The sequence below is a fragment of the Meles meles genome, chromosome 21, assembly GCF_922984935.1.
Source record: "Meles meles chromosome 21, mMelMel3.1 paternal haplotype, whole genome shotgun sequence".
In the NCBI taxonomy this organism is placed as follows: Eukaryota; Metazoa; Chordata; class Mammalia; order Carnivora; family Mustelidae; genus Meles; species Meles meles.
In genome coordinates, this window is record NC_060086.1 from 28,739,688 (window position 1) to 28,762,509 (window position 22,822).

Genomic DNA, 22,822 nt, shown 5'->3' on the forward strand with positions numbered 1-22,822 from the left:
GAGAGCTACCCCCTCCCGATCTCACAGGCTGGTTTTATAGGGCATAACCGCAGACCCAAGGTACGTGGCTTCTATTGTTAAGGCGTTTACTCCCAGAATCCGATACCCAGAACCATACCAGGAACTACTGGGGCATTTATTCCCGGAATGAAGTCCATGCATGTAAACAACAATATGGCTACCTAGGCAATATGGAGTTGCTCTGGCTAAGCAGGCCCTAATAGTTAAACAGGTTTTAACATTAAATTGGCCCTAACAAATTCCAAATAAGAAAGCCCAAAGAGACCCACACAGAGACACACTGTAATCAAACTACAAAAGCCAAAGACAGAATCTTGAAAGAACAAGAGAAAAGTGACCCATCATGTATAAATCCTTGATAAGATTAATAGTGGGTAGCAGACTAGAAGACAGTGTTATTGTATATTTAAAGTGATGGAGAAAAACCTCAATCAAGAAATTCTATATTCAGCAAAATTGTCCTTCAAAAATGAGGGGAAAATTAGGTCAGTCTCGGATAAACAAAAATTGAGGGAATTCATTAACAAAAATTGAGGGTCTATAAATTCGTTCTTTATAAGAAATGTTAAAAGGAGGAGCACCTGGGTGGCTCAGTTAGTTAAGTGTCTGACTTTGGCTTGGGTCATGATCTCAGTGTTCTGGGATCAGCCTGCATTGGGCTCCTTAGTCAGCAAAGAGTCTGCTTGTCCAGCTTTCTCTGCCCCTCCCCCCACTCATGTGTGCTCTCTCTCTTTCTCTCTCTCTTTCTCAAATAAATAAAATCTTAAAAAAAAAAGAAATACTGAAAGGAGTCCAAGTTGAAATAAAGGGATGTTACAGAGTAGCTTGAATACAAAATTATAAATAATAAATACATGGACAAATATAAAAACACGGACAAATATAAAAATCAATATCACTGTAATTTTGGTTTGGGACTTCAGCTCTTATTCTTTTGCAGTATTTAAAAGACAAAAGCCTAAAAATGAATTATAAGTCTATGTTAACAAGTGTGCAATATATAAACATGTAATTTGTGACAACGGTAACATAACATGAGGAGGAAAGAGGGAGCCAGAAAAGATTAGGGGTTTGTATGTAAATGAAGTTTCTATTAGTTTAAAATGGATTGTTATAACTTTAAGATGTTATATGTAATCCCTATGATAACCACAGAAATTTCCTACAGAATATACACAAAGGGAAATGAGAAGGGAATCAAAACATATCACTACAAAAATATCAACTAAAGACAAAGAAAGACAGTAAGAGAGGAAATAAGAGACCAAAAGCTATGATAGCAAGAAAACAATTAATAATATGGTAATAGTAAATCCTTCCTCATCAGTAATTAGTTTAAATGTAAGTGCATTAAGTTCCCAATCAAATGACTTAAATTGGCAGAATGGATTTAAAAAAAGAAAATAGGATCCAACTATTTGGCATCTACAAAGCCGTTATTTCTATATGATGGAATATGATAAAACCATCCCAAAATTCCAGAAATTATTTTGGAATAAAAATTTCACAATATGATATTAATTTTTAAAAGCAAAACTGTATTTACATTATAATCCAAATGTATACAGTAGTATCCATTCATTCATTCAATATATATTTACTAGATTCCCATTATCTGTTAAACACTGCTCTTAGACCAAAGAATATAATGGCGAAGAAGACATACATATACAAACATATGTACATGGTTTTAAATATTTTTAAAATATTTTATTTATTTATTTGAGAGAGAGAGAACACAGAGGGAGAAAGAGAGGGAGATGCAGACTCCCACTGAGCAGAGAGCCTGATGTGGGACTCAATCCCAGGAACCTGAGATCATGACCTGAGTTGAAGGCAGACACTTAACCAACTGAGCCACCCAGGCACCCTGGTTTTAAATATTTATAGCCAACTTTCATTTTTTTGTTTATGTAAGCTTTCTCATTTTCCCTAAGCTTTCTCTAACAAGAATTCTTTTTTAAAGGATTTTTTAAAATTAATTTCCAAAGGATGTTCAGAGTAAAAGTTCAGGCAATGCAGAATCTTATGAACAGAAAAATTTGTTATAAATAGAAAAATGTCCTCAAATATCTAATCACATTTTCACTACCTGAAGGTCAACACTGATAATTATCTGGTGTATATTCTTACAGCAATTTTTTCCCACATATGTGCAAACCTGATCCCACCACATTTGCCCCATATGATTGGCACCAGAGAATAAAGGAATAAGATAAGATTATATATATTATATAAGATAAGACATATATAACATTATATATCATTATATTAAATATAATTTAATAATTTAACATATTATATAAGATATGATTATATATATTATTCCCTCACTGGGATAAGATAAGATTAATATATATGTGCAGTCATGTATAAGTATTCATATTTATAAAAAAATAGTGTTATGACACAATCCTCCCGCAACCGATTACAGAACATTAAGGAAGTGTAATGACTAGTTATGTTATGCACTGCTTAAATAAGGGAAACAGAATGTGTAATGTTACTGTAGGAGTTTTAAAAGTGATGATAAAGCTTCTTATCAAGATAGAAAACATTTGTTGTTCAGAACTCAGGCAGTATTTTAGACCCTAACTCTCACAACTTGAAGGAGGTATTGCTTAAGCATTGATGGATTTTTGTGTTGAGGATTAATCTGATAATGTGAGACTCAGATAAAGTTCTTTTCCCAGAAGATAGAAACACCTTCTAAACTTGGAGTTGAAATTTATATTTTTATGTGGTAATGTTTGAAGCCAAAGGAAATTGTGATGTACTTCCAAAAGATAAAATGCTTAGTATTTAACTCAGCAATAAAAAGGATGAACAACTAATGCACAAAGCAACAGGGACGATAAAAACAATAATGCTGAATCAAAGAAATCAGACACAAAAGGGTGCATCAAGTATTATTCCATTTCTATGAAACCTTAGGAAAGAGAAATATAATCCCCAGTATCACCAGAACAGTGTGGGCTCAGAGTTGGGTGGGTAGGGACTGACCAGGAAAGAACAAAAGGAAACTTCTGGGGTGACAGAAATGTTCTAAAACTCCAGGTTTACATTTAAAAGGTATGCATTTCATTCTATGCAAATTATACAACAACATAGTTGATTTAAATAAACAAAAATCTACAGAGCTACTTGAACTAAAATATACCTTGAAGAAGGAAAGTTAGAAATGTAGATCAATTACTTTAGGTATCCAAAATGAGATGATTCTTTCTGAATATCAAAACACATAAGAGGGGCCCCTGGGTTGCTCAGTCGGCTAAGTATCTGCCTTCAGTTCCGGTGGTGATCTCAGGGTCTTGGGATGGAGTCTGCTTCTCCCTCTCTCTCTGCTTCTCCCCCATGCTCATGTTCTTGTCTCTCTCAAATAAATAAATAAAATTTTTTTTAAAAGGTAAGAGTTTATGGCCTCTACAAAAAAAGAAAAATAGCCTCAGTCTTATTTACAATGAAATATAAGTTGAAATTCAATGTTTTCCATAAATTAATGATGGGATATGATAGACTAATAGAATTTATATCCTAATTGACACAGATAGAACATTTTGCCTAATAATGATATAACGTACAATCTTTTCCATTTCATATGGAATATTTACCAACCTCAAAAAAATCTCAAAAGTTTTAAAATAGGGTATATTTTCTGACCCCAGTGGAATTAAGCTAGGAAATCATTAACAACAAGGTAATGAGAAACCCACCACCCAAGTATGTGGAAACTAACTAATATGCTTCTATATAATCTATCAATCAGAGAAGGGTCATAAGGCAAATAGAAAATTTTTTCAACTGAATGTTAATAAAATATGACATATCAAAATTTCTACAGTGCACCTAAAAGGAATACATAGTGGGAAATTTGTATTTTTAAATGCATACATTAGAAAAGAAGGCAGACCCAAAAGCTTCCGTATCAAGACGCTGAAAAAAGAAATCAAAGGAAAGCAAATCAAAGGGAAAGTTGGAGGAAGGGAATAATAAAGATAAGAGTGTGCACCAGTGGAATGGAAAACAACACAACTGAGAATATTAGTGAAGCCAAAGCTGGTTTTCAAAAGGTAAATAAAATTGATAACTCTTTGGAAGACTTTTCAAGGGAAAAAAAGAGAATAAAGATACTAAACAATATTAGGAATGAAAAAGAGTATGTAATTAGATTCTTTTTTTTAAGATTTTATTTATTTATTTGACAGACAGAGATCACAAGTAGGCTGAGAGGCAGGCAGAGAGAGAGAGGAGGAAGCAGGCTCCCTTCTGAGCAGAGAGCCCGATGAAGGGCTCGATCCCAAAACCCTGGGATCATGACCTAAGCCGAAGGCAGAGGCTTTAACCCACTGAGCCACCAAGTGCCCACAATTCTTTATTTTTTTTTAAGATTGTATTTATTTGACAGAGAGAGAGGGGTAGAGAGAGAGAGGGAGAGTACACAAGCAGAGGGAGCAGCCAGCAGAGGGAGAAGCAGTCTCCCCATTGAGCAAGGAGCCCCATGTGGGACTTGATCCTAGGACCCTGGGATCATGACCTGAGCCAAAGGCAGACCTTTAACCGAGCCACCCAGGCACCCCTGCAATTACAGTTCTTACAGACATTAAAATAGCAACAAGAGAATCTATGAATAATTTTATGCCAATAAATCTGACAACTTGGATGAAATAAACAAATTGCTAAAAAAAAAAAATTCAACTCGCCAAAACTGATAGAATCAAAATCTTAATAACCTTATATCTATTAAAGAAGTTAAATCCATTATTAAAAGCCTTCCTATGATGAAAACTCCAGATTTCATGTCTAAAAATTTTGGTGTGAGGGAGATAAGATGGCAGAGAAGTAGGAGGAGGCGCCATTTCAACCGGTCCCCTAAAGTGAGCTGACTACCTATCAAAGAATTCTGATCACCCATGAAATCAGCCCGAGATTAGAATTATACACTTCTGGATCTCTATCGGGGCAGAAGACGTCAGTGGGCAGGTAAAGCGGAGTGGGAACATTGATCGGACTGATATCAGAAGATAAACAAAAGGGGGAGGGAGGTACCAGAAGCAACACATTGGAAAGTAATACCCCAATAAGAGAGGGCCCTGTGATTGGGGACCAGCATTAACTTGGAGTCTGGTTGAAAGCACTCAAAAAGAGCAAAAGATCGTAGGGGGAAATTGGGGGAATCAGGCCGTTAGGGACAGGAGCTACCAACCCTGGACAGCCACCACTGGCGCTGAGCCAGAGAGAGTGCAGTGAAGAAGCCAAGTCTTGGTCTCTGAGCCACCGGCATGCCTGAGAGCATCTGGGTGGTGGTGCCAGTAAGGGTGAGGGAGCCTCTCCAGCTGGCAGAACCACAGCCTTTTGTACTCTCCACGTGTGTGCCGCGTCACCAGAGTCTGAGTTGTGCCCTACACCCTCCCCTGAGAGAGGAGCGTGCAGGCGATTCTGAGCACTCCCAGCCTGGCACTGAGAAAATCTCAGTGCGCTCTCTCTGCTTGGGACCTCTCTGGTGGTCTGGACCTGCCCAGACAGCCACAGCTAGTATTTCTTGTGGTTTGGGGTACAAACGGGAGTTCCTGTGACCCCAGAGACCATGCGCGACTGGGAATGTGCTCTGCCAGTGGCAGAGGGGGAATTTATGTGCTCTGGAGCACCCAGAGGGGAAGAAACTGAGGCTTCACTCTGAGAGGGAGGTCTGGGTGCAGTTTGCTTTCCTCTAAACCTCCAAAAACCACCAAAAGCAGCCAAGGGGAGAGAAAACAAATGAACAAATTAAAAAACCTCCACAGAACAAAACCCTGAAAAACCGGTTTCCTCAGAGCCCAGCCCCTTGGTGGAGGCAGGAGGACTTAACTCCAGCAACACTACCTGAAAAACAACGTGGCAGGCCCCTCCTCCAGAAAGCCAGCCCCCCACCCCAAAAAAAACAAAACAAACAAACAAAAAAAAAAACAAGAAGACAACCACCACTTCTTCATAGATATAACTTTTATGTCTAATTCATTCCCACTATTCTGGTTCTTTTCATTTTTTTATATAACTTTTTAACCTATTTACCATCACAATGAGATGTTCAGTACACCAAATTCCGTAATAACCTTTTATCCTGAACTTTTTTAATACATATACCTGTGTTTTTCTCTTGCTTTTCTATTTTTTAATTTATTTAATTTCTTTTTCTTTTTTTTTAAAGATTTAATTTATTTATTTGACAGACAGAGATCACAAATAGGCAGAGAAGCAGGCAGAGAGAGAGGAGGAAGCAGGCTCCCTGTGGAGCAGAGAGCCCGATGTGGGGCTCAATCCCAGGACCCTGGGATCACGACCTGAGCCGAAGGCAGAGGCTTTAACCCACTGAGCCACCCAGGTGCCCCTAATTTATTTTTCTTAATGTTCATACAGATATAAGCTTCAAGGTAATCCCCTTTCCCCAATCAATGCTACCCCTATAGGTAAACCAGTTTTAATCCCCCTTTATCTCAGGAAAGTTGAGTCCTTTAACAAAGATATCAAGATACATCCAGGAAGAATCAAAATAACCTTCCTTGCCCACACTGAGAATTTATAACCACTCTCCCATCTTTTTCTTCTGTCAGTGTTTCTATGTATTTGTTTTTGTTTTGGTAGTATATAAATCTTATACTTGGGGTTCATTTTGACGGGGTTCTTTATTTTCTCTTGTCATCTACTTTTGTCGGTCTTTTTGTCTGTTTTTGTTTGTATACTTCATAAAGTATATCTTTGGGGCTCATTTGGGCTGGGCCTTCTCTTTTATCGTTCTTTTTTTCCCCCATCTCTCTCAAACGTTTTTTTCTTTTTTCTTTCTTTTTGGTGGGGACTCTTGATTGCTCAGAAGCGTTCCAGGGTGCACCTTGCCTGGATCACAGTTGATACATTCAGCTACACATCGGTTCAGCCAACTCTCACCAAAATGACTAGGAGGAGGAATGCCCAAGAGAAGAAAAATTCAGAGACTGTGCCCTCTCCATCATAGCTATTGGATATGGACATAGACAGTATGTGGAAAAGGGAATTCAGGCTAACAACTCTCCAGGCAATGGCTAGGTTGGAGAAAGCCTTTGATGACAAAATGGAATCGATTAGGGCAGAAGTGAAAGCCACCAGGGATGATGTTAACAATGCTCTCAATGAGTTACAATCTAATCTAAATTCTCTAGCAGCTAGGGTAAATGAGGCAGAAGACAGAAGTAGTGATCTAGAGGACAAACTGATAGAGAAAAAGGATCAGGAGGAAACTTGGAACAAATAGCTTAGAAGCCATGAAAACAGAATTAGGGAAATAAATGATGCCATGAAATGTTCCAATGTCAGAATTATCGGAATCCCTGAGGGGGAGGAAAAAGAAAGAAGACTAGAAGATATAGTTTAACAAATTTCCCATGAAAATTTTCCCAGTTTGGCGAATGGAACCAGCGTTCATGTCCTAGAGGCAGAAAGGTCTCCCCTCAAGATCATGGAATCTAGAAAGACCTCGAGACATTTAATTGTGAAATTGATGAATCATAATTGTAGACAGGAGCTCTTGAAAGCAGCTAGGGTGAAGAAATTCCTTATGTACAGAGGAAAGTCCATCCGAATAACATCAGACCTGTCCACAGAAACCTGGCAAGCCAGAAAGGGCTGGCAAGACGTACTCAGGGCACTAAATGAGAAGAACAGGTAGCCAAGAATACTTTATCCAGCAAGACTGACATTCAAAATGGATGGAGAGATAAAGAGCTTCCAAGACCAGCAAGGTTTAAAAGAGTATGTGACCACCAAGCCAGCACTGCAAGAAATATTAAGGGGGGTTCTATAAAAGAGGAAAAATCCTAAGAATATCATTGAACAGAAATATATGGAGACAACCTATAGAAACAAAGATATCACAGGTAACATGATGTCAATAACAACGTATCTCTCAATAATCACTCTCAATGTGATTATGCAGAGTGAAATAAGTCAAGCAGAGAGAGTCAATTATCATATGGTTTCACTTATGGAGCATAAGAAATAACATGGAGGACATGGGAAGATGGAGAGGAGAAGGGAGTTGGAAATTGGAGGGGGAGATGAACCATGAGAGACTATGGACTCTGGAAAACAATCTGAAGGTTTTGAAGGGGCAGGGGGTGGGAAGATGGGTGAGCCTGGTGGTGGGTATTATGGAGGGCACATATTTCATGGAGCATTGGGTGTGGTGCATAAACAATGAATTCTGATACACTGAAAAGAAATTTAAAAAATAAAAATTATTTTTAAAAATCTTTAGAAAAAAATAAATAAAAGTCTTGGTGTGCATACTAAGTGTATTAAGAGTTGACTTGGGGGCAGGAGGGCAAGATGAGGGAGAAGTAGGAAATGCTGTTTCAACTGGTCCCCTAAAGTGAGCTGATTATCTACCAGATCACTCTGAACACACATGAAATCAGCCTGAGATGTAGGATTATACACTTCTGTATCTCTATGGGGCAGAAGACACCAGTGGACAGGTAAAGTGGAGTGGGAACGTTGGACTGACATCAGAAGATAAACAAAAGGGGGAGGGAACCACCAGAAGCAACCCATTGGAAACTAATACCACAATACGAGAGTGCCCTGTGATTGGGAACCAGCATAAACTTGGAGTCTGGTTAAAAGCACTCAAAAATAGCAAAAGATCTTAAGGGGAAATTGGTGGAATTTGGTGGTTAGGGGTACAGGCTTAGGCCCACAGACCCAGGTCGGCCACCACCGGCGCCCTGCCAGAGAGAGAATGGAAAAGCATCCAAGCCTTGGTCCCTGAGCCACCGGTGCTCATGAGAGTGTCTGGGTGGCGGTGTACAAGAATCTGGTGTGGATGCCAGCCAGCGCTCTCTAGAACCACAGCTTTCTGCACTCTTTACACGCTGCACAACCAGGGTCTGAGTCGTGCTCTACACCCTCCCCTGAAAGAGGTCTGTCTAGGCGCTAGACAATGCTGTCTAGGACCAGCCCCTGCCAACAGGAAAATCTCAGCCCTTCAACGGACCAATGGATAAGGAAGGTGTGGTCCATATACACGATGGAATATTATGCCTCCATCAGAAAGGATGAATACCCAACTTTTGTATCAACATGGACTGGAAGAGATTATGCTGAGTGAAATAAGTCAAGCAGAGAGTCAATTATCATATGGTTTCATTTATTTGTGGAGCATAAGGAATAACACAGAGGACATGGGGAGATGGAGAGAAGAAGGGAGTTGGGGGAAATTGGAGGGGGAGACGAACCATGAGAGACTGTGGACTCTGAGGAACTAACTGAAGAGTTTTGGAGGGGAAGGGGGTGGGAGGTTGGGTGAGCCTGTTGGTGGGTATTGAGGACAGCATGTATTACATGGAGCACTGGGTGTGGTGCACAAACAATGAATTCTGGAACACTGAAAAGAAATTTTAAAAATTTTTTTTTTTTTTTTTTTTTTTTTAAAGATTTTATTTATTTATTTGACAGAGAGAGATCACAAGTAGGCAGAGAGGCAGGCAGAGAGAGAGGAGGAAGCAGGCTCCCCGTGGAGCAGAGAGCCTGATGCGGGGCTCGATCCCAGGACCCTGAGATCATGACCTGAGCCGAAGGCAGCGGCTTAATCCACTGAGCCACCCAGGCGCCCCATAAATTTTAAAAATTTTTAAAAAGAGTTGACTTGGAAAATGGATTATTTTAGATAAATTGAGATAATCTTGTTTTTACACCAGTGGTGGCGAACTCAGAGGTTATATGGGCCAGGCAAGTACATAAACGAGAGAAGCCTGCCATGTTCCTCTGGGAAAAACTGGAGAGCCAAGTGTCTCTCAACTGGGAGCAACCATTCAGCTCTACAGATTGACTATTGCAATATAGGAATGAACATTTAGTATTATGAAATGTGACTTTACAAAAGAAACCCCATAGCCTAATTCTGGTTCCTATACTCTGTTGCTTTCTCTGAGCCAAAGCCTTCCCTCTTCCCACATACATATTTACAACATATCCATGAGAATGTTAACAGCCCATTGCTAAAATACAACCAAGGATGGCCAAACACCAACATTGCTTATCTTGCGCTGGTTGTGCCACTGTTCAGGGAGCCAACACATTCAAATTCATTCAACAGGTAATTAAGTGTTCCAGGTGTGTTCTATATGCTGGGGATACAATAGTTAACAAAATAGTAAAAATTCCACTTGCTCATTGAACTTACATTCTAGTGATGCGGAACCTACATGTGTATCAGAATTATAAAAGGTACAGAACCTTTTGGCAATACTATGCTGGGGTGCTAGGATAAAAGTCTCATAGTTTCAAAAGAACATGAGGACCCTCTTGAACTGTACAGGTCCTAGGACTGTTGCTAATTTTTTATGTAAAATTACAGAATTATGGGCACCTGGGTGGCTTAGCTGGTTAAGCATTTACTTTCTACTCAGGTCATGATCTCCTGCAGGTCCTGGGATGGAGTCCTGAATCCTGCTCAGCAGGGAGTCTGCTTCTCTCTCGCTCTCTACCCCTCCTCCAAACCCGCTTGTGCTCTTGCGTGCTCTCTTTCTAATGAAAAAAAATCCTTAAAAATTACAGAATTAAATTTAGGAGCAACAAAACACAGAGTCACTAACTCAGAGAAATCTAGGCAGACCTGACTGTTGAATTTCTTTTAGCAAATGTTATGGGGAAAAGAGGTGATGTGGGTCAATGTCATTGATTTTTGTGGATTTTTGTGGATTTTTCTCAGTTTTGTGGTTAATACCTAATTGACTCTACTTATTGAGCAATGTTTAATATAAAGGTGCCTCTGGGGTGATAGGAAGAATTTGTTTCTGTTAACGATTTTTGCCAAAACAAAAAATGTAACTCCACTAATACTGACTCACCTCTCCTAAGACATGAAGGGGGAAATCACTGTGTAAAGAGAAAAAATGAATAGTTGTACATTTTGCTTACTTTCCTACCCCCATCATCTAGAATAATAGTGGCACATGGTAGGGGCTAAATCTTAGCTGAATGAATGAATGAATGAATGAATGAATGAATGAATTTGGACAGAATGTGACCTCTCATGAACAGATTTGGGAGGCTGCTCCAGGAATCTACTAAAGTTGTGTATGCTATCTTAGAAGCCTAGAGTAACAAAGGATTTAATTTCCAAGAATAGTCACGGCTTATAAATTGGTGGTCTGTATTCCATGCCTTGACATATGTTGTCTGGCTCACCAGGTACTCTCTTTCATCTTATAACAAATTCTTTGCCAACACACACACATACACACACTCAGCTTTTGCAAAAAAAAAAAAAAAAAGTTGGATTTCTAACGTATTTTATAAGTAAAATATGTTGAAATGTGAGTTAAAACAAATTTTATCACTCATTATGGTTTTGATTGTGTTGTTGTTGGAGCCATGAATCTGTTCTTGGGTGATACCTGTTAAGCTGTAAGGAAGCCAGAGAGGACCGCAGTGGACCTTCTGAAGGGTCTTTCATAGGAACAATGTCAAGACTTACAGAGCCTGTAAGGCAGGTTTCAAAACTTCTATTCCACCAATGTTTATTGAGGGACAGCTAGAGCTAGGTGACAGGTGCCATGCCTCACTAAAGAGACACTGATTATGATCAAGGCAATTGGAAAAGTGGAAACAGACAAATAAGAAATGCTGTGAGAATAAATATTAAGGGGATGAGGATCCTGGGGGGTAAGGAGAATTTGGAGACATGGACAAACTGGCAAGGATTGATAATAAGACAAAAACCCAACAAAGATGAGGCATCCCTGGGATCATATTTACTTGGCAGTTATCTCCATGGGTTGGTGCATTAACTAACTATAAGGACTAAATAAAGATAAATCAGGGGGAAAGTGATGGCATCTCTTCTTCCTCTCCACCTCCTCCCTCTCCAGCCTGTCTCACGGTTCAAAAAAGTTCTTAACTAGATTACTGGTCAGGGCAGTGACCAAAGTCATTTTAGGGTCTGAAGGCAGAGATGTTTGACATCATCAGATTGTGAGACCAGGTTAAATAAAGTATTATAGACTCAGACAGCCTGGATCCAAATCCTGCTCCTTCATTTATCGGGTATGTGGTGGTTTCTGAGGGTTATTTAAAATCCTTGGAACCTCAGTTTTCCTGTCTGGAAAATGGGGCTAAGTATCCATCTAGTCATAGTATTAAATGCAAAGTGCTTGATTTGGCCCATATATATTTATAAATTTTATATATATATCACCGTAATTGAGCCCTCTATTTTCCTTGATGTTACTATGGAAATTCAGAGAAAGGAGAAAGAAAGAGGTGGGGAGGAAGCTCCCATGTTAGTTGAATACTAACATATAAATGCAGGTTCATGGGAAATTTAAAATTATAGGAACTTCCTTTTCTTTGGTACAAATATACCATTTTACTATTTATGACCTCTGACCAAATGTTACAAGTGTAGGTTAAACTTTTCTCTACCCTTCTCTTTTTAAAAAAAAATTATTTTATTTTATTTAAATTCAATTAATTAACACATTAACTCTCTGACTCCATTTATATTAACTCTCTGGCCTTTCTCTTGGGAAAGACAAACCAAGCACTTGGGTTTTTCTGCAGAGACATGTAACCTCTAGACTTTCTTCTCTGGACAGACCCTAAAGCCATGCTCAAGTAGGCAGTTGATAGGAATCCAGTGCACTTGCCATCTTCACAGAATGAGAGATGACAAGACTTCGCTAAAGATGCCAGACACTCATGTGTACAGTCAGGTGATCTGCCCTTTCCCTATGAGTGAATCCTGAAGTTAAGCCTAAGTCTGATGAGATAAATGCCAGTTAGGCTCATAGTCTCCTTAGATGAAGGTAAGAATTCAGACTAACATATCCTTGCTAACCTTGTTATTAGCAGCTTTGTACTTGGTCACAGTTATGTGATATATTCACTCACTTTCTTGTTTCCTAAATGAGATTATCCCCATTTTACAGATAAAACCACCAAGGCTCAGAGAAGTGAGAAAGTGGCCAGGCTGAGAATTGAACCCCAAAACATGAGCTTTTCCCACACCAATGGTGAGCTGAGGTGGAAGCCATTCCTGGTTCAGTGCCTCTCAGTCTAATAGGAGCATGATGAAGTCAGTGAGGCCATTCCTGTCCTCACTTCTCATCACAGGTGGCTTCTTACCTTCTCCATTTGAGTCCAGTAGTCTAGGACATCACTTGCAAAGTTAAATTCCTTGGGTACATCGTAGTCATTCCACCTCGGGGCTCCAACTTCTGATGAAGCCTGGCAGCGAGGGTACCCACAGGCAGAGTGAAAGTCATGGGAGGGTTTGTGGATATTCCAGAAGTCCAGTAACCTCATTAGCCGCCACATGGTGGACAGTGCTCACAAAGACAGCACAGAATTCTCAGGTCACCACCTGCCTTGGATGGTTAATAGACTGGTTATGGAATGGTAATTTCCTCCACAAAAGGAAGGCAATAGCTTTGTTAGAGTAATAGCTTTGTTTCGGTTCACCAGAATTTGGAAGGCCCAAGGCCCATCCACATCTCTACTTCCTCTCTTGTTAATATCCTCTCCTGAATTCTGTGGGCCAACAATTTTTCCTGCGTGAAGTTGGGTTTCTGTCACTTGAGACAATCAGTGACAAATACCCATTGTATGTGACAAATACACATCATCATACTCAGGACAACACCATACTCAGTACTAACATCATGACAGCTTCCCTAGTGGACTGAGATCTGGCCAAAGGGGTCTTTCCCAGGACAATATTGGAGGCAGCTACTTCCGGCCCATGAGAGCTGACCCATGAAATAAGATTTGTTTGCCACTCCAGATTCCAACAAAGGCCCCTTTTACATGGGACCGGAAACTTCATTTATTATTGTTGAAGTCTGATTGTGAAAACTGGCTTAAGCTAGAACAACCTTTCCATGAGAATGTTAACTGAAGAAAACCACTTCAGGAACAGCTTTGAGAGTCAAGCCTCTTACCACCAAAACCAATAAAGCCTCCTCCTCATTGGTTTCAGCAATCACATAATTTTTGTGATCCATGTCTGCTTGACAACAGACCATAGAATAGATCAATAAAACCTGAGTCAGTTTATTTTCTGCCAGTTTAGACCTATAATAACCTAACCCCAATTTCGATGCTGCCCCCAGAAACCTACTTCACATGAAAATAGACTCAAAATGGATGAAGAAGGGGCACCTGGGTGGCTCAGTGGGTTAAGGCCTCTGCCTTTCGCTCAGGTCATGATCCCAGGGTCCTGGGATCGAGCCCTGCATCGGGCTCTCTGCTTGGCAGGGAGCCTGCTTCCTCCTCTCTCTCTCTCTCTGCCTGCCTCTCTCCCTACTTGTGATCTCTGTCAAATAAATAAATAAATAATCTTTAAAAAAAAATGGATGAAGAATCTCAATGTGAGAAAGGAATCCATCAAAATCCTTGAGGAGAACGCAGGCAGCAACCTCTTCGACCTCAGCCACAGCAACGTCTTCCTAGGAATATCGCCAAAGGCAAGGGAAGCAAGGGCAAAAATGAACTACTGGGTTTTCATCAAGATCAAAAGCTTTTTGCACAGCAAAGGAAACAGTTAACAAAATCAAAAGACAACTGACAGAATGGGAGGAGAGATTTGTAAACGACATATCAGATAAAGGGCTAGTGTCCAAAATTTATAAAGAACTTAGTAAACTCAACACCCAAAGAACAAGAACAAAGAACAAGAATCCAATCAAGAAATGGGCAGAGGACATGAACAGACATTGTTGCAAAGAAGACATCCAGATGGCCAACAGACACATGAAAATGTGCTCCACATCTCTCGGCATCGGGGAAAAACTAATCAAAACCACAATGAGATACTATCTCACACCAGTCAGAATGGCTAAAATTAACAAGTCAGGAAATGACAGATGCTGGCTAGGATGCAGAGAAAGGGGAACCCTCCTCCACTGTTGGTGGGAATGCAAGCTGGTGCAGCCACTCTGGAAAACAGCATGGAGGTTCCTCAAAAAGTTGAAAAGAGAGCTACCCTATGACCCAGCAATTGCACTACTGGGTATTTACCCTAAAGATACAAACGTAGTGATCTGAAGCGGCACATGCACCCGAATGTTTATAGCAGCAATGTCTACAATAGCCAAACTATGGAAAGAACCTAGATGTCCATCAACAGATGAATGTATAAAGAAGTTTTGGTATATATATACAACAGAATACTATGCAGTCATCAAAAGAAATGAAATCTTGCCATTTGCAATGATGTGGATGGAACTAGAGGGTATTATGCTTAGCGAAATAAGTCAATCGGAGAAAGACAACTATCATATGATCTCCCTGATATGAGGAAGTGGAGATGCAACATGGGGGGTCTGGGGGGTAGGAAAAGAATAAATGAAACAAGATGGGATCGGGAAGGAAACAAACCATAAGTGACTCTTAATCTCACAAAACAAACTGAGGGTTGCTGGGGGGAGGGTCGGGAGAGGGGGGTGGGGTTATGGACATTGGGGAGGGTATGTGCTATGGTGAGTGCTGTGAAGTGTGTAAACCTGGCAATTCACACAGACCTGTACCCCTGGGGATAAAAATACATTATGTTTATAAAAAAAAATTAAAAAGAAAAGAAAAAGGAAAGCACCTATTAAAAAAAAAAAAAAGAAAGAAAGAAACCTGCTTCACATTCCTAGCAGGGAGAGGGACTGCTAAATATGCCCTTGCGTTAATGTCTCCTGAAAAGAGGATATAGGAAAGTTCATCCGTTACAGTTTGCTTGTCAGCACGGATCCTTGGGCCTTGTGACTTAACTAATGTCCCCTTTTTAATCCCTGTCAATCAACAGTACCATCTTAGGTTTCATCAGAGCATTTTTGGGCAAGAAAGAGACACTAAGATCGCCGCTGGCCCAGATCTGGCCCTCAGACATATTCCTGCTGGCTCTCGGTATTTGGAGGAAAAACTTAAATTGTCAACATTTAAATCTTAGGAGATTTCACTTAAAAGTCTTGAAGGTTTCTCTTGCAAACATAGGAAGTCTGGCAATCAAACAGGCACAAATGGCTGGAGCTGAGAATCTTATGCAAATGGAATGTTCTCCAATTTCACATGGTTTCCACCACTCCTTATTTTGTCACACCTACTTGCTTCTCCACTTACTGTCCCTGTCAAGTCTCTGGATATTTGAGCTTAAAATATTTGATTAAGACCAACACACCAAAAAGGGATTCTCCAAGTTTGCAAGACAAGTTTTGCCGCAGAGCTAGTTTTAGAAGTCTGCCTTCCCTGTTGTCCACCCTCTACAAGCCTGAACTGATTCAGAGCAGGAATACCGGACTCATTTGTTATTTTAAGGCACAGATACATAAATAACCTCAGACTCTTTTTTAAAAGACCAACCGTCAGCCCAAACAACCCCTCAATAAGTGGCTGAAGACAAAAGCAAATGGACAAAAATAATAAGGAAATTAATTAATCCTTTATTATGGGCTCATTTGTGTCCTCTTAGAATTCATCTGTTGAAGTCCTAATCCCCGGTACTTCAGAATGTGACTGTATTTGGAGACAGAATCTTTGCAGGGGTGATTAAGTTAAAACAAGTTCATTAGGTGACCTTGATGACCCCAGCCAGTGAAACTGAAGACACACTAGTAATATCTACCACCAGACTTCTCAGGGGATTAGTGAGATAATCTGTATAAATTACACTGCCAGCTACTGCCTAACATATACTAAGGGCTCAATAAATACTGGAACACTCTCTAACTTCTAGCAAATTCTGAAGTAAACCATTCTTCCAGTTAGATATTTAAAAAAAATTCTTTTAGATGAAAGGCATTCCCTTTATATAATATGAACCAACTTCTGCATAGTGGAATTTTCTTTCAAGTGTTCACTTTCTGAGTCTTCATACTCTCTTCTGTACCCTCCTGCATGGTTCACCATACTCAGAGCTGCCTAACTTTAAACAGATCACCCTCTATATGCCAGCCACTGTGCTAGGCATATCACACATATATTCTCATTTATCGTTTTTATTCTATATCACCGTCCTCATTTTGCATTAAAGAAGAAGTGTCAAAGAAGAGCCTTGCCCAAAGTCAACCAACTGATAAATGACATTACAAGAATCTGAAATTGAGCCTTTGGATTTTAAATCCAGGGCTCTATAAATATTTTACTGCCTTGTGACAGACAGACAGACAGAGAGACACACACACAGATACACACATCTCACAAAGAAGTTGTCATTTACATGCCTTACCTGGCAGTGTCTAGAAAACAGCTGGGCTTTGTCTTGGACTTGTAGAGAAATGGGGACTTAATATACTTAGTTCTAATGGGGAAAGTTCCCAGGGGTGTGCACACAGAAAGGACTGCCCATCTCTAGGGGTGGAGAGCTTGGCAGGAGTTGGACAACTCTGAAGTGGGAGGAGATGCTCAATTAGAAAAGGACAGGAAACAACCCAACCCTACACTGGAGAGACTGTGGGTTGGAAAAATAAACTATATGACGCCATTTCAGTTCTTATGGGATGACTTGTGGTGTAAAGAAACAAAATCAAATGGAGAATTCTCGCTAACTCTGGGGCTAACCTGCTCTCTTTCCCAGCCCCATGCCTCTAGTGCTCACATTTAAGTGACAGCCAAGTGGCAATATGGCCTAGTAGTTAATGCCTGTGCTCTGGAAGCAGAAAGATCTGAGTTTAAGTCTCCAGTCTTCCATGTACCATCTCTTTGACTTTCACTGAAGTCCTTTCTCTACTCTTGTTTCTTTATACGTAAAATGGGAATGATAATAGTGACACCTTATGGTTGTCTTGTTATTACGGTGTTAGGATTAGATGGAATAATTCATGATGAGCACATAGCACAGTGCTTGGCCTAATCAGTATTGGCTGCTTTGGTTAATTTGGGATTTGGAGAGAAACAGTTCAGTGTACTAACAAATGCAGGGTCTTTGGAATCCCAAGGTCTTGGGCTTAAATCCTGGCTGCACCATTAAATCCAAACTGCACCTAGGCAGACATGTTTCGCTTCAGAGCGCATCATTTGCCCTATGGCCCTATGGCCCTATGGTCAGATGGAATTCCCAGCTGAGGGGAGGACACTCCACCCAGGTCTCTACGTCGGGCTGCTGGCCTGGCTGTCTCCATGGGACTTCCCCAGCTAGCAAAGTTGGATGTTTTAAGTTCTCAATTTGATGTAACTCTGTCTTTTTTTTTCTTTTTAAGATTTATTTATTTTTTTGAGACAGACAGAGACAGAGAGAGCACATGCATGGGTGAGAGGGAAAGGGCAGAGGGAGAGAGAGAAGCAGGCTCCTCACTGAGCAAGGAGCCTGATGCAGGACTCGATTCTAGGACCCCGAGATTATGACCTGAGCCAAAGGCAGACACTTAACCAACTGAGCCACCCAGGTGTGCCAGGATCCACTTCTTTTCAGAGTACACAGACTGTGGAGGAATATGGGAGATGGAAAGATAACCACAAGCAGAGAGAAAAGAATGACCAAAAAAAAAAAAAAAGACTAAATCAAAAAGCTGCATCTTAGTTTCTGTAAATACCCCAGCTCTTCTGAGCACATGCCCCTTTCCTGCTCACTCCTCCCCAGTATCCCTCCTTTGGTGGCAAACTGGCTCTATTAGCTTACTGAAGGTTTGGTTAAAGGTAACTAAAATTAAGAGGTTACTTCTTTTTTTTTTTTTTTTAAGAGGTTACTTCTGATCAGAGTTCTCACAGCCGATATGCTGTGCCCAGGCTGACTGAACCTATGATTAAAGCTGATTCGCTTGGTCCCCACTCTGCCCCTCACACTGCGCCTCTCAAATATGAATCTTTTCCTAGTGCTCGGTGTGAACCCAGGGCGGTGCCTCCTGGCGGATCTCTACTGCACCTGTGTGGTAATGCTGGAGAATGACCGGTTCCCAGTGGGTGGGTTCCTGCAGCAATGGAACTAGAACTCACATGGGTGACTCTCAAAGTTGGCCCATTTCTGGTAACCATCAGTTTGTGCACTACAGTTAAGTGTCTGTTTCTTGGCGGGGAGTGGGGCGATGCATAAAATAGGTGATGGGGAGTAAGGAGTGCACTTGTGATGAGTACCAGGTGTAGTATGTAAGTGTTGAATCATTGAACTGTACATCTACAACGACTATCACAGTGTATGTTAACTAACTGGAATTTATTTTATTTGGTGGGGGGGGAGGTTCAGCATGAGAAAGAGAGATTCCCAAGCAGACTCCTGGCTGAGCCCGATGCAGGGGTCGATTTCCACAACCTTGAGATCATGACCTGACCTGAAATCAAGAGTGGGATGCTTAACTGAACCACCCAGGTGCCCCAGTAACTAACTGGAATTTAAGAACTTTAAAATATATATTTCTTAAGTAGAAATAAAAAATAAAACCTGGCTACTTTCACCATGGATCCTTAGCTAGCTACTTCCTTTTAGGTGAAGATGACACTACTTGCCTTTTCTTTCAGGTTTTCTTTTTTTTATTTTTTTTTCAGTGTTCCAAGATACATTGTTTGCGCACCACACCCAGTGCTCCATGCAATACGTGCCCTCCATAATATCCACCACCAGGCTCACCCCACCCTCCAAAACTCTGTCTCTCAGAGTCCACAGTCTCTCATGGTTCGTCTCCCCCTCTGACTCTCCCCAACTCACTTCTCTCCATCTCCCAATGTCCTCCGTGTTATTCCTTATGCTCCACAAGTAAGTGAAACCATATGATAATTGACTCTCTCTGCTTGACTTATTTCACTCAGCATAATCTCCTCCAGTCCCGTCCATGTTGATACAATAGTTGGGTATTCATCCTTTCTGATGGAGGCATAATACTCCATTTTATGTATGATATGGACTGTATCTTCTTTATCCGTCCATCCGTTGAAGGGCATCTTGGTTCTTTACACAGTTTGGCGACTGTCGCTGCTATGAACACTGAGGTACAGGTGGCCCTTCTTTTCACTACATCTGTATCTTTGGGGTAAATACCCAGTAGTGCAATTGCAGGGTCATCGGGTAGCTCTATTTTTAATTTCTTAAGGAATACTGGTTCCATTCCTTCCTTCTTCTTTTGCAATCTTGTTCCATTCTTACTGTTTCTCAGACTTAGTCAGTCATACCTCACCTTCATTTCTTCTCTTTCCTTCTTCTTTCTCCCTTCCCCCTTCCTTCCTTGCTCTCTCTATCCTTCCCTCTCCCTCCCTCATTTCCTTCCTTCCTTTCTTTTTTGATATAACCATGCACAATTACCTCTATTCTTATTTATTCAATATTCTCCTTTACATCAATTTCCTTATTAAAATATTAAATAAGGCCACAAACAAATCCATAGCAGTCTAAAGGAAGCTCTGTACCACCACTATAATTACTCAATTATTACTTTTAAAAGATTTTTATTTGTCAGAGAGAGAGTGAGAGAGAGAGAGACTGGCTGAGCAAGAAGGAGGAGCGGCAGGCAGAGGGAGAAGCAGGCTCCCTGTTCAGCGAGAAGCCTGATGTGGGACCCTGGGATCATGACCTGAGCAGAAGGAAGATGCTTAACTGACAGAGCCTCCCAGGCATCCCTAATTAAGCAATTATTTTACTTGCCACAGAGAAGAAACTAAAAATGAATACAGTGAAAGCAAAAATTGTTGCTGTTATTAAATCCCGTTTCCAATAGAGTTCACTGTCATGTCAAATACATGAGACCAGTCTTGTTCTCTTTTTGTTAAAGAAAAGGGGGGGGGGATTAAGGTTTGATCAGTTGTTTATTGCTGTGAGAATACTGCATAACAAAGAGTGGCACACATTTATTTAACACACATTTCGCTCTCATAAATCTCAGACTAGTGGCTCTTTTCAATCACATTCTGAGGTCCTGGGGGTTAGGGTTTCAACATATGAAATTTGGGGGACACCATTCAGGCATAAGAATAGGAGAAAAGCAATGTTCACCATATTTGTTCAAGTCCTTTCCTCCTCCAAAAGTTGTTTCCTTGCTTATATATCTTTTCTTCTGTTCCTTCTCCTTCCAATTAGTGTTTATTGGACATAGTTGAATACATTAGTTGTTACCGTCTTTTCTATCATAACCCATAGCTAATTTTTCCCCTTAATTACTCATTGAAATGGTTGATTTGTTGGTTGTTGTTGTTTTCTGGAAATAAGTTTTCTAATATTCTTGCTTCCAGATGAATGAATCCTTTCCAGTTCTGACTCTTGGCCACTCTGGGCGATATCGATGAACTCTTTAATTGCTCTCTTCTTTCTGTTATCATACTTTGCCTTTTTTGAGTCTTCTCTCTCAATATTGTCCACAGGATCCTCTTCCTCTTTCTTCTCTTTACATATCCTTGTCTGTCCCCCAAGGACCTATCCTCAGTGAATAGTTCTTCTCATTCCCTATGAACTTTCTATCTCATTCTCTCTCTTTCTCTGGATAATTTCCTAAACCACATTTAAAATCATGACCTCTCCCAAATCCAAACTTAAATATTCAGCTGATCACTAAATATATAACAGCCTTGTTATGGCCTGTATTAACATGACCACAACTGAATTCAATATTCCCACCTTAAACCTGTGTCCTCTCAGAAAGTGTTATAATTACCTACCCAGTGTAACTAATCAAAACCCTAGACATCGTACTTAAGTGCCTCTTTTCCCTTACCCCACCTGACTTATTTAGTCACTAAATCATCAAGTTTCAAGAAATAGAATTTCTTCTGCTAGGAATTCTCAAATTTGGGGCACCTGGCTGGCTCAGTCAGAAGAGCATGTGACACTCAATCCTGGAGGGAAAAGTTCAAGTCCCACATTGGGTAGAAAGATTACATAAGTAAACATCACCTCTAATGTATTCACCCTTCACCTACAAACACAATCGTTTAGAAACGCATTGTTGCCTAAGTTCATTACCCTCCAGATGAAGTCCAAACCATTTATGCATGTGTTAAAAGAATCCCCGCTTTGTCACTTCAGAACTTGAACCTGATGTTGAAATAATACTGAGTGTACCTTCCCAGGTTAAGCTCCTCCTTCTACCTAGAAATAGTGGCAACAAGCCTAGGACAACTTACGCCATCAACACACACAAACAAAAATTGTTTAGTTTGGGGATTCCCCCCAGAGATAATGATTGCCCGGGCAAGTTATACCCATTCCATACTTAACCAATGGGACTTGGTAACCCTTACTTCTTGGTTTTCAGGGTTACTGGGGTAGACGGCAGGCTTTTGCTAGATAAGCATAGGAAGGATGAGGTGGTCTATCTTTAGCTCATCCTAAAAAAGACCATATTCAGTGATTTCATTGTAGTCACAGGAAGCCAATCTTTGTGAAAAGGACTGGCTAAGTATTATGATTCCCTTATACAAGCTGTCTGGAGAAGGGGATGGAGTGGAGGGAGGAGAGTCAAACAGTATATTTTGCGTGGGTCATACATTTCCCCTAAAGGTCCAAGTTCCCATCATCAATCATTCCTGAGCCTACGAGTTAGGCACGGAGGAAGGGGACATGATAAAAAATGATAAAGAGGGGCGCCTGGGTGGCTCAGTGGATTAAGCCGCTGCCTTCGGCCCAGGTCATGACCTCAGGGTCCTGGGATCGAGCCCCGCATCGGGCTCTCTGCTCCACAGGGAGCCTGCTTCCTCCTCTCTCTCTGCCTGCCTCTCTACCTACTTGTGATCTCTCTCTCAGTCAAATAAATAAAAATCTTTTTTAAAAAAATGATGAAGATAGCAGTGAAAGTGTCAAAATGAACAATCTGCTAGATTTTAAATTTTTGGAAGCTGTCAGTTAAATGATGCTCCCTTAAACATAGATAAATCCAGACTGAGAAAGACGAAG

General features: G+C 40.5%; 1 protein-coding gene across 2 annotated transcripts in view; it reads right to left on the reverse strand.

Annotated features, from left to right (window-relative positions):
• Positions 1 to 17,300, reverse strand: part of ACSM1 (acyl-CoA synthetase medium chain family member 1) — a 44,455-nt gene extending 27,155 nt beyond the window's left edge. The window contains exons 1-2 of one of the 2 annotated variants that reach the window (XM_045993875.1): positions 17,243 to 17,300; positions 13,156 to 13,397 (exon numbers count right to left, since the gene is read on the reverse strand). In XM_045993875.1, coding sequence (XP_045849831.1) covers positions 13,156 to 13,347 — 192 coding nt within the window. In that variant the 5' untranslated portion in view covers positions 13,348 to 13,397; positions 17,243 to 17,300. The remainder of the gene's footprint in view (positions 1 to 13,155; positions 13,398 to 17,242) is intronic. The other variant, XM_045993876.1, reaches the window with a different exon arrangement.
• Between the last annotated feature and the right edge of the window lie 5,522 nt (positions 17,301 to 22,822).